The sequence below is a fragment of the Pelodiscus sinensis genome, chromosome 2 (assembly GCF_049634645.1).
Source record: "Pelodiscus sinensis isolate JC-2024 chromosome 2, ASM4963464v1, whole genome shotgun sequence".
NCBI lineage: Eukaryota > Metazoa > Chordata > Testudines > Trionychidae > Pelodiscus > Pelodiscus sinensis.
The window spans coordinates 61253893-61271325 of record NC_134712.1 but is presented as its reverse complement, the minus strand read 5'-3'; the positions used below and the strand labels follow the sequence as shown (position 1 = coordinate 61271325).

Here is a 17433-nt window from a genome sequence, read left to right as displayed (position 1 = left end):
CACGCCGGTGGGGGAGAAATGCAGCATCCCCAGAAGGGGTGGGACCATGGGTGGAAGTGGCAAAGCTGGGATTAGCTTCTTCCAAGCAGCATCAGTGGGGCTCTGGCAACAATTTAAAGGGCCTGGAGCACCAGCGGCTGTCACAGTAGCAGCAGCCAGAAGCTCTGGACCCTTTTGAATCACCAGGATAGTTGCCCACTTTACCCATTCTTCCCTCCCTCCTCCACCCCCCTCCCCGGCGGGGGCCTGCAGTGAGTACACACATATACGACATATAATAGCAGCAGGCATTTTTGCACAAAATGCAGATGAGCAATGCGTCCAGGTAACTTTTGAATTCCTCATTTCTATTTATAAAATCTCCACTGCACTGTTGAGATTGAACCAAGGGTTTTTTCATCTATAATTAGGCTGTATGTTGTTTTGGTCAGAGGATGTGTGTGCATGTAACACCTCTGACAGACATACCAGGATTCCAAAGGGGTGACAGGACAATTACTTAAACCAGAAGTCCTATCAGAGGCTGTTTTGGGCTAAATGGAACTCTGCGCTGGGGGGAACCCCAGAATACAATTTTTAGCATGCTTTTTTGGAATTTGGATTTTTAAAACATTCTTAAGATTGTTCAATGCTGCTTCAGCAAAGTAAAAGAGGAGGAAAAAGTGAAAGAATTCCTTTCAGCCCCAGGATTACCTTACAAGCTCTTTGGTTATGCCAGGTGACATGACAGTGTGATTGTATTAGGACAAATTAAAGTTTTTAAACAAATGTGTGTTCTATAACCTCATTTATTATTACCATCTGCCAACACCCATGAACAGATGTTTTGAGGAAGCTCGTTAATTTGCACTAATGACTAGCAGACCCATTGTGAATTATTGAATTTTCTGAATTAGTCAGTATGGCAGGATAATAAACACTATGAAAAAAACCCCAACAGCATCACACACTTACACACACAAACCCTAGGATAGTGCGTCCCAATTTCCACTTTATACATCAGTTTTCAACATGATAATATTTCAGCGCATATTAATAGATGTGCTTGTGGGTATGCCTTGTCAAAAAAAAAAGCAAAATCTTATTTCACTAAGATTTAGCTACAGTCCTCTTATTAAATGCTTCTTCGAAGAGAGGACTTTTGGTGAGAATCATGTTTATAGATTAGCAACGGGACAGTTAATGAGTTCTTACTGTATCTAGCAATGTCCTTTAAAAATGGAATATAGTGGAGGGAGATGCTGAGAGATTGAACGGGAAATCTTCTAACTATCCCCTAAATAGCAGAAAGCTGGGAATCACCACTATAAACCTGCTCTGAGGAAACAGCAAGAAAATAGTTTAGCTTCTATGCTCATTTAGTTGGTAGACTAGAATTCACCTCAGATCGCTAATCAAACCTGCCCTGCTCATATGAGGGCTTTAAAAGATGTTAAAGCATGTTAGCTGACATTTTTGAAATACATGTTTCGTTCACCTAAAGCCAGAGGCTACTGAAGAGACCTCACATGGCAATAGCTTTCATTTCCTATCACCACCAAACTAGGCTAGTTTTGGACATATGGATCTAGAGCTCAAAGACTCCTTGTATCACTATAGCACCAGTCACACTACTTCTCTGTGGAGAAACAGTTACTGAATGGTTAATATCATCTGTGGAAGCTGTAAACCACAATAGGGAATGATTAAATGTACTGAGAAGCAAGAAACTTTAGTTTTTGTAGTCATTGTAAAGAGAAATGACATTTTGATTTAAATGTGTTTGTTTGTAAATAAAACCCTCTCCAAATCTGGGTGAAGCTTTTCAGCTAGAATAGACTGTGCATTTATTTGCATGGAAGGGATTTTTACACATTGCATTGGACTTTTGAAGGAGATGTGATCTTGCTGTTTGATTACAGTTGGTTTACACACACGTTGTTATTAGCCATGTGTGTGTGAGTCACAAAATTCAGATTTGGAATGTGATTTGAATCTGAACTACCAGAAATTTGGAATTCTCAGAGGGATAGCCGTGGTAGTCTGCATCTACAAAAATAACAAGGAGCTCTGTGGTACCTAGGGCATAAGCTTTTGTGGGTAAAAACCATTTTGGATGCATGCAAGTGGAAATCTATCAACTTCATGAAGAAACGCACACAAATACAGACAGACTTCATCGTCCCCAGATTTGGAAGTTTGTTTGGATTTTGTGTTCAGCTCTTTGGCAACTGAGGCCCAAGTCACACAGTTTGGAAGGTTTGGATCCAGCGTTCTACCTCAGACTCATTTCTAACTTTTATATTCAAAGGGTTATTTGCCCTAACATCCTTTGGTGTCAGAAGACTTACATTTAGGCTATGTCTACACTGTGCATTGTTGTGCAAGAAGATATGCAAATGAGCCACCATATTTGTGGAAGAGGCTTTTGCGTAAGAAGGAGCTGTCTACACTCCTCCTTGTTGCGCAAAAATACCCTCTTGCGCAGGAGCCGTTCTGCCACTTATTTTCAGGAAGAACGGCTCCTACGCAAGAGGGTTTTTTTGCGCAAGAAGGAGCAGTATACACAGCGCCTTCTTGCGCAAAAGCCCCTTCCGCAGAAATGGTGGCTCAATAGGTATGCAAATGAGGCGCGGCAATACTCATCACCACACCTCATTTGCATATCTTCTTGTGCAACAGTGTGCAGTGTAGACATAGCCTTAGTGTTTTGGAAGATCATCCTGATTTTTAGCCTTCAGCACAAAAAAAATGGAGAAAGAACAGTAAAAAGTTTCTGCTGTATGTTCATGGCTAAATAAATAAAAGAATGTGATAAAGAGAGTGGGAGGAAGTAGTGAAAAATTGTCTTTCACTCAACTCATAGATCTTCCTCCCAACTTATTTAACATAACAGGTTTCTGTCCCAACTGGTATGTATTTCAGTGCAGAGGTGGCACACAAAACTTAAGCAAGGGAAAGAACTGGTGACCCTCAGTTGTCCTCCCTTCTGATTTCTGAATGAAGAGGGTTTTTCCAGACTGCAATAAAAAGGTATACTGGAGCGGATGTGGACTTCACTGTTTTCTTGGAAGTTCCACTCTGGCACTTCAGTGTTTATTTCTATCAGTAATTGCCTTGGAGAAAAAGAGCACTGAAGGGAGAGAGCAGAAGAAAAACAGATAAACAAAAAAAGAGGAATTCTGCAACAGAAGGTCTTTTCTACAGCAGCAGTGAGGTCAGTAACTAAAAACAAAGTTTCCTACCATCTGATTATGAGGCTGTCAGATTCTATAGTCATGGTGCCAAACAAGTGAACAGATAGCTAGTCTGAGAAATCCTCAGGTGACATGGTTTCATGGCCAGTACAGAATCTGAAAAACTCCTCCTGATTGCAAATGGCTTTGGATCAGGTCATTAAGGCATTTCCCAAATTATTTGCAAGATGCCGTCCCTGCTCCCAGAAAATTCTATGACAAAATTATCATTGACGTCAATGGGAAGGTTTAGGCCCAATTTTTTAAAGAAAGATTCAGATAATGAAAAGGTTCTATAAATCTCGTTCCAAGCATGGATTAAAAGAAAATGTACTCAAGACAGACAACAAAAATCTTTCCTCATTATGAAGTGCACCTTCCCAAAGGCACACAAAGGCACAGGAATGGCAAAGAATTTCTCAAAGCATAAGCTCTCCAGTAGAAAATCAACTTTAGTTATTTTCATCTTGCTTTAGAGAAATCAGCAGAGCTCCCATGAGGGATCAGGGAGAGCTCTCACACTGCTTAGTGCAACTAGTGAAAAACAATACAAGTCTCTTCTGTAGACAGGAGCCTTTCTTTCAAATCTATTTCTGCTGAATGGTGACTTTGTGAAAATGGCACTATGGGTCTCCAGGGATGGCTCTCAGCAATATCCATATTGAAAGTACAGAGGTGGAAAGAAAAATGACGTATGTTTCTATCCAACAGCCCTATAAACCCAGGCTGGGATTGTAAAGTCAGATGGGCTCTTTCCTGTTCATAAGACTCAGTAAGAAAGATTCTGCAGGATTCCCCTTTGGGAATCCTATTGCCTTTGGGGATTTCCACAGGTAATTAAGGCCCGAATTGTTTAAATGTGAATACATGGGCTTCACTATTGTGCTGTGCTACTGTGCTTAGTTTATCCCATACAAGCCAGAATCACTGAGCTCCAGAGCTATGTTGGGCTGACAGTAGCAAAACCTTATTTTCCCCACTAAATGTTATGTATATGAGCCAACCGGAGGATGCCAATATACACTAGGAATGTGAAGGACTAGTCGACTATCCAATAAGCAAATGCTTCCCCCCCCCCCCTTGCTGCCTCTATTAGGTGGGGGGAGAAGAGGGGATACTTCAAAGCGCAGGCACCCTATCGACTAATCGATGCAAAATGCATCAACTATTCGATTAGTCAATTACCCGATACTTAACATCCTTACTATACCCCACCCACTGCTTGGCTCATATAATTCTGAGTGCACATAGAAATTGGGAATCTACTTTGGGAGAAGGTGCCATTAGGGCTATTCCCAATATTCAAAGCAAAACATTTTCTCATTGGAAAATGGAGTGCAGTTGGAATTTGTCACAGGAAAGGAGCAATAGCAGGGAAATAGAAGCACAACATTTTATTTTGTGTCAACATTAAGCCCAATGCCTGAGCTACCATGGTGACTTATGGGAGTTGTAATTCTAGGTCCCCAATTCCTCTGTACTCCCTTGCTTCCTGGCCATATCACATCTCTTATGTTGAAGTCCAATCTCTTCCTTGACTGAGACCAAGAAGGCTCCAAAACTATAGCTCCCATGGGGCACTTTGATGGCTTTGGCAGCCACAGAGAATAATATTGACCAAAACATTCCCAATGGAAATTTTTCAGAACTTGTTATTCTGTGGACAAAAGCAAATATCAAAATATGGGAATTTCCCAATGGATGGAAATGCTATTTTCTGATGAGCTCCAGTGCTCTTTTTACATTGTCCTTATACAGAGTAAAAATTCACTTTTGGCTTTGTTGCACATTTAGATATTTCAATTTTTTTCCAGGCGCATCTACTTTAAGGGCCATATTCCCCCACTGGAGATATATGTCATAGATCTATTGATATCAGTACAACCACACAAATTTATCCTACCTGAGAAGTTGGTCTTCTTAAATGCTATCATCATAATGGAAATCATAATGGCCTTCTTTTTGACCTGATGACTAGCAAAAAGAATCGATAGTGACCGCATCTATCAAGAGGCTCCTGATCCTGTCAGAAAGCAGACAATTTTTCTCTCTCTATGGGTGTAATCAGCACATACATGCAGCAGCAGCTGCACTGTTTCCAAAAGCAAAAGGAACCCAGCCTGTTCCCTGATAGCTGCTGACATTTGAGAGATGTGAATGCAGATTCAAAATATCATTTACAATGTACCTTTAAAGAACCCCCAGTAGCCTCCTATTTATTAAGCGCACCATTTTGCGGTAGCATCCTCTTCCACTTAAGCAAACATCTCTGTGAGACTACTTTACCTGAATGTTAATGTGTACTAAACCTAGCAGCAAGCACTTGGTAGTGTCAGTTTCCATGGTGCTGTCACATACTTGTGCTTTCTCTCCCTCCCCCTACCTCCCCACCAACACCTTCACATACCAGCATTTCCCACCCCGCTTGCTCTCCATAATGTGCTGCTTACTCACCCAGAAAGTTCAACTATTGTAATGATGATTTAAGGTGGGGGAAGGGTGGCTGAAAGTTCAACTATTGTAACGATGATTTAAGGTGGGGGAAGGGTGAAAAAGTGAGCTGTGTGGGGGAATGTGAGCGAAAACCTACAGGTCAATAAACACAAATAAGGAATTAAAATTAGTCCCCTCAAGGGATCTTCAGGAAACAAGCTGTAATCCCCACCCTTGCTGCATTTCCCTTCTTGGCACACTATGGTACGCTGGCAGGGAGTTAGAAGCAATTTGGGCAGGGGTATCTTGATATCCACTTTTTTTTTTCAAAGTCACTAGAAACCAAGGTGAAAGTGACTGCATGGAGGGAAATGGGACAGTGGCTCCTTAAAATAGAGGTAATTAATGCATGTGTTTCTTAGTCCTCCTCCACTACACATCTCTCCTCCCCTCCTCTAAAAACAGACTGCTGATTAAATAGTGCATCAGAAGGTAAGATGCAAACTTGTTCCTCTGACTTTAGTCCTGCTGGCTGCCTGAGTAATTTGATACATCTGTTAATTGCCTTCCCTTTTTTTCTTCTCTATAGGACAGCTTCCCTGCTCGCTTTGGAGGAGTCCATTTTGTCAACCAGCCCTGGTACATCCATGCCCTGTACACGCTAATCAAACCATTCCTCAAAGACAAGACAAGGAAAAGGGTAATTAGAGGGGGGAAATCCTATGAAGCCTCGGCCCTGGAGTGGCTTGAATAGCTCCCTGCTTTCTTTGCTTTATTCTTTTTTCCTCTGTTGTGGAATGGGGCTCTGGGAACTGCAGCTAGGACTGAAACCTCTGCTGGAGTTTGCAGTTGACCTGGATTCAATCAGTAATTCAGCAGAAGTAGGTTATTTTCAGAATCCAAGTCAGGGAGCAGAGAACCTTTACATACTTATTAAGAAGAGGTGTTATGCTGTCCTACAATGGACAAGGCATGTCTCTGGAAACAGAAAGTATCTACTAAGCTGTGAGAGTGGAGGGACAGGCAGAGTCTCCCACTGAAACTACCCGTATGAAGAAGCACCCATAACACTAGATCTCTGCCCCGTGGGTACTATCAACTCCAAGGAAACTGCCAGTTTTGCTTCTTCAGCAGGATGCCTTTCTTAACTTCTATGGTATCCATACAAACTTCCTCTCCTCTGTATCTGCTCGCACAGAAGGACATGCAGGTCTTCGCTGCAGGGATGCCCCTGGTTTATTGGGCCTCACTGTCCTTAGTCATTGACCAATTTTTATCCTGGAGTCCATGGTCACTAGAATGAATCTCAGAAAGGCACCAAAATCTGGCCTGGGCTCCATCTGTTGAGTACTGAACAAGCTGAGGAGTCCTTCCCACTGAAAACAGGTCTAGATTCAAGAGCAGAAGAATAAGCGGGAGCTGGGCAGAATGTTAAAACAAAACCCTAAATTACTAGAAGAGTTGTGTGGTTCAGTGCTTTGTTACTCATTCAGAAAGAGGGGTTGAGTTTGCAGAAAGGTGTTCAGGTACATGGGACTTGGGTCAGTTTATACTTTTGTGTTGAAACAGCACAACATTAGCAAATTGTGCAATGTTGATGAAAAATCAGTTAAAATGCCATGTTTTGTGTGAATCCCAAACTCAAAACCACTCATTTGAGAGGAGAGAATGTGGATCCCAATGTGAATCCAAATGGAGGAGAATGTTTGCACATGACCCCATTGAACACCAAGACTACTGAGTTTTGCACAGCTCTGAAAATAAATAGGTCAATTTTGGTGCCTATCTGAAATAGAGATTCTGTCACTGAGCTGGGCTTCAGGTTTAATTGCTATTGTACCAGTTCCAGCTTGTTGCCTTTATCTTAAAAGTCTTCATAATCTTGTTCTAGTTTATGTCTCTGACCTTGTCTCTTCTTGTTCTCTTATAGTCCTCTCATTTTTCCCACCCCTTTATCATATTCTATCACTTTCTTCTTCATGGTCTGTCTTGAGGTGTCCACTAATAGACCCATATTCCTACCCACTTCCTCCAGGAATCTTTCCTCCTTCCCTCAAAAATAATTCCACAACCCACCCTTTTCCTGGTTTAGTATGATATATATCATATTGTAAGGTAGAAATCATCTCTAATGCCATATGGATTTTCTAAAGTATTTTCAGTGTATGCCTAACTGTACTCATTCAAGCCAATGCTGAAACTTCCATTGACTTCAATGGAAGCAGTGTTATGCTAATGCGGAGTAGTTTTGAAAAGCCCCATCCATAAATTGCAATGTACATACACAGCTCTACATTAGAATGCTTATTGAAAATAAGGAACTGACTGTGAATTTGTTTTCTTTTGTTTTTTAAAGATCTTTCTCCATGGTAACAATCTAAACAGCCTTCACCAGCTAATACACCCTGAATGCCTGCCCTCTGAATTTGGAGGTACGCTTCCGCCGTATGACATGGGAACTTGGGCTCGGACATTACTTGGCCCTGACTACAGTGATGAAAATGACTACACTCACACGTCCTACAATGCGATGCATGTGAAGCACTCATCGTCCAACCTAGAGAGGGAGTGTTCACCGAAACACATGAGAAGGTGAGAACTGGCCACTACTGCAAATTTAGCTCTGTTTTTCCCCAAACAGGTTATGAATTTAGTCATCAGTCTAATTATTGGACTAACCCAATTTAATAAGCAGAAGCTCATTTTGCTGAAGCTGAAACTGAAGGGCACTTAAGTCTGAAGCGTGATTACTCCATGGCAGGGAAAGCCATTATCTCGGCAGTACCATAATTACTTCTCTGATCACTACTGACTGTGAACAAAAACAAGTGGAAACTAATGAGCCCTTTACATTGTATTCAGTGAAAAACTCTCACAACTGAATGCTACTTCCATGGCATAATACACCCTGCAGGATAATTTCTGTTCTGTTTTACATTCACAGCTGTTGCTTTGGTACATGCTGACCACACTTGTCAATGATAAATTTTTACCTCCTCGTAATATAGTACTTGCAGTTAGTGTATAACAAGCAGCACAACCCTCTAAAATGACGTCTCCTTTAGGTGCCTATGCAGTCACTACCCATTTCCTCTTGAGCTAGTAAAGCTAGTCTTTTAAGCCTAGAGGAAGAGCTTTACTGTCAGATTTGATGATTGTGCATACTGCTTCCACAGATTAAAGTGGTTGTTTTTAAATCCACAAAACTCACTAATTTGCACTAATTGACTGGAGGGGAATCCAGTGCACAATAGCAAGGTTTGTGGATTTCTGAGCACCATGGCTGAATAATACTGCACTCTGAGATCAAATGTACACGACACAACACTATACTGGTGTAGCTACAGTCAAACATCAGAGTTACGCACACCTCAGGAATGGAGGCTGCTTGTAACGCTGAAAGGTTCGCAACTCTGAACCAAACATTCTGGTTCTTTCAAAAGTTTATGCCTGAACATTGACTTAATACAGCTTTGAAAGAAAAATGCTGCTTTTAACCATCTTATTTAAATGAACCAAGCACAGAAACAGTTTCCTTACATTGTCAAGTCTTTTTTTAAACGTTCCTTTATTTTTGGTAGTTTATATTTAGCACAGTACCTTACTGTATTTGCTTCCTTCTCTGCCTCTAATGCTGCTGCTGCACTGCCTGATTGCATACTTCAGTTAAGGCCCACTAGTGGCTGGAGGGGAGGGGGGGAAATTGCTCTGGGGGCCAGGACTTAAAAAGCAGTGAAGGCCTCCTACCCAGCCTTCCTCTGCACCACTCCGGAAGTGGCTGGTTAAAAAAAAAAAAAAAGAAAAAAAAAAAGAAAATACCGGGTCACCTAAAATGTCCGGTATTTTCTGATTTTTTTTTTCCCAGTGCCAGGAGGCGAAAATACCAGACATCTGGCAACCCTACCACACTCAGCAACCGGGCCCCGCCCCGCCCCGTCCTCCTCCTCCCCCTGCCCCAACCCAACCCCAGGGCCCCTCCCAGACTCCTCTCCAACATACCTGGTTTCGCAGGGGAGCTCTCTTCCCGCACAGAGTAAGAAAACAAGATGGCCACCATCAAAAACCCCCAAAGGCCTTAAAGGGACTATGCTAGATTTTTTTGCATTTTGGGTTTTTTTTTCCCCATGACAACTTTTTTTTTTTTTTGCTCACTTGTTTTTTTTTTGAGGGGTGGGGGGGATATTCAGTATTTTTTAGTTAAACCATCTGGCAACCCTAAGAGACCCCCTTCCTTGCCTAGGAACCCTTGTCAGAGATGTGTGCTGGTCACTTTGGGGAGCTACCCTAGGTAAGCGCTGACACTCCTGATCCCCTCCCGTACCCCAACCTCCTGCTCCAGCCCAAAGCTTACACCCAAACTCCCTGTCATAGACTGCATCCACTTCCACACCCAAACTCCCTCCCAGAGCCTGACCCCTTACCCACTCCTGCGCCCCAACTCCATACCTCAGCCTGGTGAAAGTGTCGGGGGGGGGGGGAATAGTGGAGAGCGAGGAACAGAAGGAAGGAGAATGGAGTGAGTAGAAGATGGGTCAGCAGAGAAGAGAAAGGGAAGAGTATGGCCTCAGGGAAGGAGTGAACCAGGAGCTGGGGTAAGGAGCTCTGGGTCTTTACCATTAAACAGTTGGTTAGTTCTACCCTAGTAGGTGTGTATGAGGAAGCCCTGGCCATACCAAAGAGCACACCCAGCTGTGCAGCTGGCAGCTCACCAGGCACCAGCCAACACAGGTACAGCACTGCCCAAATGTCAGGCTGACCTCGTCCGCCTGGGAATGATGTATGCATGTGTCAGGACCCATGGACCATTCTCCTGTGGCCTGGAACAGCTGTCAGTGGGCCTGCTTCTGGTGCCAAGTGAAGTATGTGGCTGACCATTCAATTCGTAACTCTGGTGTTTGTAACTGTGAGGTTCTATTGTACATTGCTCAGGGCTGTGAAAAATCCATGCCCCGGAGCAAAATAGTTATACCTACCTAAGCTCTAGGGGAGACAGCACTAGCTTGGGGAGGTGAATTAAGTATGCTGACGGGAGTGTTCTCTCCTGTCATCTTAGAGAGTCTTCATTAAAGTTTCAAGTGTAGACTTGCCCTAAGAAAAGTCAAGGATGTAGGGATATGTAGGCCCCTGGGAAATATGCCATCATCCTTGCTAGTCTCAACAGCTGTGAGTAGCACAGCCTCTCTGCTCTATTCTCAATTAAAATACAACCCACTATTGTTTTTTCAATGCAGTTTACATCTGTTTACCTCACTGGTGGCACTAGCAGACCAGTGCTCATAGATTCTGAATTACTCTGTGTAACAGGAATAGCATCTCATTTTGTGACTGTGGAATCCAGCTGGACAGGACTGACAAGCCATAATGACATGCAATTAATTACAGATTTGGAGGAAACATGCATTTTTTTAAAGCTTCCCAAGTGTGACTCCACATTTAGGCTCTGATCCTATAAAGCTTTAGGCACATGCTTCTACATACACACATATACTGATGGGCTTTAGTGAATCTACTCACAGCATATACATTTAACCGCATCTTTGCACAGGGGTGGGGAACCTCACGCCTGGGCCTCCCCTGCTTGCTTGGATCCAGCCCCTGAGGCTTGGGACTTCCTCTCTCCCCCAGTAATGGGGAGCCTGTGATGGTGCTCCAGTCCCCAAACCTGGGCCCCCCAAGGCTCTAGTGTGCAAGGGAAATGTGGGGAGGGCCTTTCTCCTTCTTAGTTGGGGGAGCACATCACTGAGGGTTTGGGGTTTTTTTGGCTTCTCGCTTGTGTGCGGTCCCTGACTGATTTTTCTGTGGGTCAGCGGTACCCAACCCAAAAAACGTTCCCCACACCTGTCTTTGCAGAATCATTGGCTGTTTATACACCTGAGCTACTAGTCAACAGTGTTCTTTTAGGAATAAGTGATTTCTTGATTTTAAATTTCCCACTTTCATTCAATACACATGAGTTTTTTCCCCCATTAAAATAATTTAATCTCTCTCTTTTTCTCCTCTCAGAAAACCTCTGCTTCTTCACTGACATCATGAAACTTCCCTCTTAACTCAAGGCATGATTTTGTTTATAAAGTATCAGATGATCAACACCTGTTGTATGCTTGGGGTAGGGAACCTTTTTTGGGTCAGAGGCCCCTGACCCACCGAAAAGTACAGTCAGGGTCTGCACAGAGAGACGGCAGGGGAGAGCGGGCTGGAATGCCAGTGCAGGCTTCCCAACGCTGGGGGGAGGAAGGGGGATCCCAAGCCTCGGAGGGTGGATCCATGCAAGCCAGGGGTTACATCTGGCCCCCAAGCCTTAGCTTCCCCATCCCTGGCTTAGTGGCTTAAAGATAAAAAATATCTGACACTTTTAGTCAATACACTATTTTCAAAGGAACAAAAAGGATTATCCTAATAGAACCATAGATTTTAAGGCTGAAAGATATGATTATGAACACTTCTAGTCCAGCCTCCAGCATAACACGTGTTATGGGACTTCACCCAGGAATGTATCAAGCCCAGTAATCTGTGGCGGAACTAAAGTATATTATTTATAAAGACACTATTTATATGGCTAATGAAAATGCAAAGTTATATAAACATATGCTATTGTTACAGCACCCTTCTACTATTCACTTAAAATATGGGAGGAATATATGCATGTGGGTCTATGTACAAGACAGTGTTAGGGTATTTTGATCATCAGAGCCACCCCCCCTTTTTTGGGGGGGAAAACCCCATAACTATAGAGCCTCATCTCTTGATCATAAATAAAGGCAGAAATGAATTGTAGCTCAAATTGCTGCAACTTGGAAAACAGACATGATCACCACTGCACTTGAGCAATATATAAAGGCAACTAGTAAGCAAAGTCTTCTGTAAGAGAACAGAGGAGACCATCTATAGCCTGGGTAGGCAAGTACCAGCCTCCGGGTCAGATCTGGTTCCCCAAGGTTAGCCCCTGATTGGCCGCCACTATATTTACCTGTGCCTCTGCAGGTATGGGAGATTGCAACTCCCATTGGCCATGGATAGCCATTCCCAGCCAATCAGAACTGTGGGAAGCAGTGGTCCATGCCACTCCCCGCAGTTCCCATTGACTGGGAACAGCAATCCACGGCCAACAGGAGCTGCAATTGCTTGTATCTGCGGAGGCACAGGTAAATACAATGGTGGTGGCCAACCAGAGGCTAACCCTGGAAAAACACTGCCACTTTATTGCCCACCCCTGGTCTACAGCTAGGGGGAGAATGTACACAATGTTTGAACTAAGCTGAGTACACACATTCCACAACAAGTATGGTCTGTGAAACACTATTCCATTTCCTCTGAGGACTTTAGTATCATTTACACTGAGAAAATAAGGCAAGAACTACATATCAGAAAGAAATCACCAAGAGATGGAATCAGAGAACCTAACCGATACATGGTCCTATTTTATTTCAAGAAGTTAATACTAAGCCGTCAGAAAAACCGAATGTTTGAGAGATTAGTAAAGCAGAGCTTGAAAGAAATTCTCACTTCAAAGAAATACTGAGCGTATCAAAGTATGGAACACCAGAGATAAGAAAATACCCCAGGAAGTCTAGATTGATGGGAAATGATTATGGGAGCCAACAGCCATGCCAAGCTCCTGAGCAAGGTGTGTGTGGGGGGGGGGGGGGAGGAAAGGGGGGCGGCGGTGGATCCGTGCTCCTGGAAGGGGAGGGTCTGAAGGCAGCAGACCCTCAGTATTGCCCGGACCACAGCACCCCCGCACCAGCACTGCCTTGGGTGCAGCACATAGTGCCTCATCTCTCCAAACAGACCTAAGAGCTGTCTGGAGTGTGTCATGTGGCCCTCCAGTGGTGATTTAAAGTGCTCAGGGCTCCACCACAGCAACGGCTCGAGTCCCCGGCCCCTTTGAATCACCAGGCTCTGGGGTAGTTGCCCCCTTTCCTCCTTGTCCTCTGTTGGTGGGTCTGCAAAGGGTACAGATACAATGAAATAGAAAATAGGTACATGATTAGAGCCCTGAAAGTCCATAGATATCTGCTTTATACCCTTGGGCTTCTGTATCTGCAGATAAGGATGCAGATATCTGTGCCTCATTTTTGCAGATATGGATGTGGATTCAGATTGTGTGTTTGCACAGGGCTCTATACATAATCTGCATTAGATATTCAGAAATGAGCATAGAGTTTTGGAATGCTAATTAGCAATGAGACTACCATTCTATCTACCTCCCCCATCATCAGCTGGTTTTTTTCCAGCACTATGAAACTGTGTAAGATCTGTTCTTATAAACTATTCTATGATTATTTTAGCAAATGCCAGTCTGTGTAAATGAGGAAAACGTTAAAAAAAACAGCAAAGAAAATAATTCTTCAGAGTAGGAATTAAAATAGATTTTGAAAGCAGCTTGACGACCTCGCAAATATTGTTACGTGGACAGAGTCTTAGTTAGACCATCTGCTTTTTCCTTTTGGTCCAGCCAAGCACCTCAGCAGAAATCAACAACGGAGATGTAAAAAAAAAAAATGACAAATGTAAATGCCCCATCCTCTGAAATGATCTCATATCCGATACTGAATAACAGATGGCAAAACTAGCAAAACTGCTGATGACTCCAGTTAATGAGTTTAATGGCCAGAAAAGCAGCAGCAACGGCAACTTCTTATCTGTTCAGTAAGATTCAGATCAATGAAATACATAGACAAGGTAATAAAATATGAAAAATAGCATTAATACAGCAGTGGCAAAGTCAACTCATTCTTAAGGTGTGGTTATGTCGGTTTTAAATTGATTATCTAGGGGAGAACAGTGGTCAGGCATCTCTCCATGGGAAAGAGCTTCTGTATAGGCCTATTTCCTTGAATGATGGTAAGCCTGTTTGGTTGAGCAATGTAACTATTGTAGGAGTTTGTGATTAAGGAGGGAGAAGTAATCTTACCTCTAATGAGGACCAATACCACACAGAATTTTGAATATCAAGAAATGGGGCCCAATCTGGACTCTCTATTCCATAGGAAGCCAGTAGAAAGACCAGAGCACCAGCCTGAAGTTCTCAAGGGGAACTCACATGCTTAATCCATGAGCTGCTGCATTTTGTTCCAGTTGGAGTTCTTTTTCTGGGCATGTCGTTTTGCACTTAGACATAATGGGTTGAACTAATAAAGCCTCGAGGTCAGGAATGCCCAACATCCCAGTTACAAGTTGAAATGACTGTCCAGAGCTATTTGAGCTTCCATTAGCAGGCTGGGATGGCAATGAGGGTGCATGTTACAGAGAAAGACAAATCATTAAAAATCTTCCCTTCTCCCAAGAATGTCACATTAGTCTGGAATGGGTGCAGCCGCAGTGTGTAATGTACCCTTATTATCATGTGAATCTCCTTGGTTTCCAATACCTGCCTCTCCATTAAGCCTCTTTCACCTGTCAACAGCTGGGTCACTTCTTCCTCTGCAAGCTAGATCCTTGGCAGATGTGATGGAAGGGGAGTCTCTGACTTGTGGTAGGTGACAACTTAGGAACTGGGACATAGTATGTCAGCTGACTGCTCCTCCTCCACTTTCTCTGTTGCCCATGTCAGCCAGAAGTGCACCCTGTAGGAACTTGCTTTCAATAAAGACAGGTCTGATGACTCAATACCACTTAGAAATAAACTGTTGAGAAATGAAATTTAACAAAACTACCCAGCCAAAAAACAGCAAGCAAATGGTCTGGTAGCACTTTATAGACTAACAAAACACGTAGATGGTATCATGAGCTTTTGTGGGCACAGCCCACTTCTTCAGATGACCAGAGTTATGACTAGGAGATAAGTCATATTAGGATAGAGTTTAGGCTGAGAACACGTATCAATGATTTAAGGGCAAAATACCATAGGTATGGGAATTTTTCATGGGGCTTTGCCGCCAGCCTGTGCCTGGGATTCTGACTGTCACCTGTGGGGATCTGCTCCTGGACCCACACCTGCCTCTAGCTGTGACCTCAGCTTCAGTCTCTTTACCCCTGTCCGGGTCCCTCCCTCCTATAGACATGGTCCTGCACCTGGCCACAGTTTGGTGAAAGGGGAGAGAATAAAGGGAGCTGACTTTCCGCACCCCCACTATTAGAAGTGTTCCAATGCCATTGCAAAATACACTGCCAGGATGCGACACTTATGCCAAAAATCACACATTATAAACCAAGAAAATTCAGAATTACAGTTACACTTAAAAGAAATCCAGACATGCTAACAGATGGAAATGCTCGGTGTAGGCACCACAACATCCTTTACTCTGCCCATAGTGACCAAGGATCAGATTTTTTCAAAGGATTTATGTGCCTAAAGATGTAGTTAGAGGCCTATTAGGATTTTCAAAAGTATGTCAATAAATTAGGCATTACTCCCATTGACATTAATAGGATTTAGGTGCCTAACCTAACTAGTTAAGTGCTTTGAAAATTCCAATAGGCCCCTATCTTCATCTTTAGGTGCCTAAATTACTTGGATCATCTCACCTTCCAGGGTTATGATTAAGACGTTTTTTATGTTTGAGGCTCCAGATTAGAGCAAACAGATTTTTAAACACACATTAGATTTTATGCTCATGATTCAATTTCTTAAAGAATCCTTTTCAAAACAAGTATAACAATCCAATTAACACATTTACTTCTGCTGGCTCAGAAAATCCCTCCTTTGCTCCAAGAGAAGGTGTTCTAAGTTTGTACAGGACAGGTTGCATTTTCCATATGTAACAAAGACAATGAATCCCTGCTTTAAGTGAGGGGTGGAAAGCATTACTTAACTATGGTGCCATGATTGGACAGCACAATAAAAACATTTTGGGAACATTGCTGAGCTTGACCTAGGGGCTCATTTTGGGCAGAGACATGCAGGGTTCCTATTTTTTTCATACTGGCTCCTGATGACTAAGTTGCGCAAGTCACGTCTTTTAGTGTTTTATTAGTTATTAACTCCAGTGTGACCTTACAATCCCACATCAGCAGATGCTTCTGTTTTTATGGGGCACATTTGCTGCTGGCTCACAGTCAGCACCTCGTTACTGCAGAAGCACAAAAACACCCATAACATAAAAATCAGTATGAAAATGTGTAAAAGCTTCTGATTGCCCGTTGAACAACAACTGCCTTGTCCTCCTCACTAATTGGGAGCTGGCCTGTTCCAAGCCAGCTGGGGGGATGCGGGAAGGGGAAAAGATATTTCATATGAGCATGGAGTTAAAATAGTTCCATTCCATGTGTTAGAACTAACTAGAAGACTTACTCAGTGTTGCTCAGGTCCTTCGGGACAGGGGGCTGGTGGGAGAGGGGGTGTAAGAGTCTGGCCAGGGGGTTGAGTGTGGGGCAGGCTCAGGACAGCGGATAGGGGTGCAAGTGTCAGGGAAGGGGGCTGGGAGGTGTGTGGGGGGGGCTCAGGGCAGAGGATAAGGGTGCAGGAGTCAGGGCAGGGGGTAGGAGGTGCAGGGCAGGGGGTGCAGAAATCAGGTTGGGGCTGAAAGGTCAGGGGCTCACTGGGGCTTCCCATGGTGAAGATAGTGCTGCAGCTGCCTCCCCCTGGCTCTTCCTGGGGGCGTGTGGTGCCCTGTCCCGGCTGCTAGCTGCTGGGGGGCAGCTCCTCATGGAGAGTGGGTCTGTGCAGACCAGCCCTAGCCCTGACAACTCCTGGGGGAAGGGAGAGTTGTGGTCCAGTGGAGCTCCTCTGCTCCCATCCGGCGCTGTGGTCAAAGGTCAGGAGGAGGGGTTTGAGACAGGGAGGCCACTTATCTGTAGCCAGTGGCTGGCAATATGAAGAACTCTGGCCCCAGTTGGCCAATTT

The 17433-nt window shown here is 43.6% G+C and overlaps 1 protein-coding gene across 2 annotated transcripts in view; it reads left to right on the top strand.

The window, feature by feature from the left end:
* CLVS1 (clavesin 1) overlaps positions 1–17433 on the top strand; it is a 119134-nt gene that overhangs the window by 85427 nt on the left and 16274 nt on the right. The window contains exons 4-6 of one of the 2 annotated variants that reach the window (XM_006113637.4): positions 6238–6348; positions 8005–8240; positions 11652–11808. In XM_006113637.4, coding sequence (XP_006113699.2) covers positions 6238–6348; positions 8005–8240; positions 11652–11673 — 369 coding nt within the window. In that variant the 3' untranslated portion in view covers positions 11674–11808. Of the gene's footprint in view, positions 1–6237; positions 6349–8004; positions 8241–11651; positions 11809–17433 lie in introns of those variants that run through there. The other variant, XM_006113635.4, reaches the window with a different exon arrangement.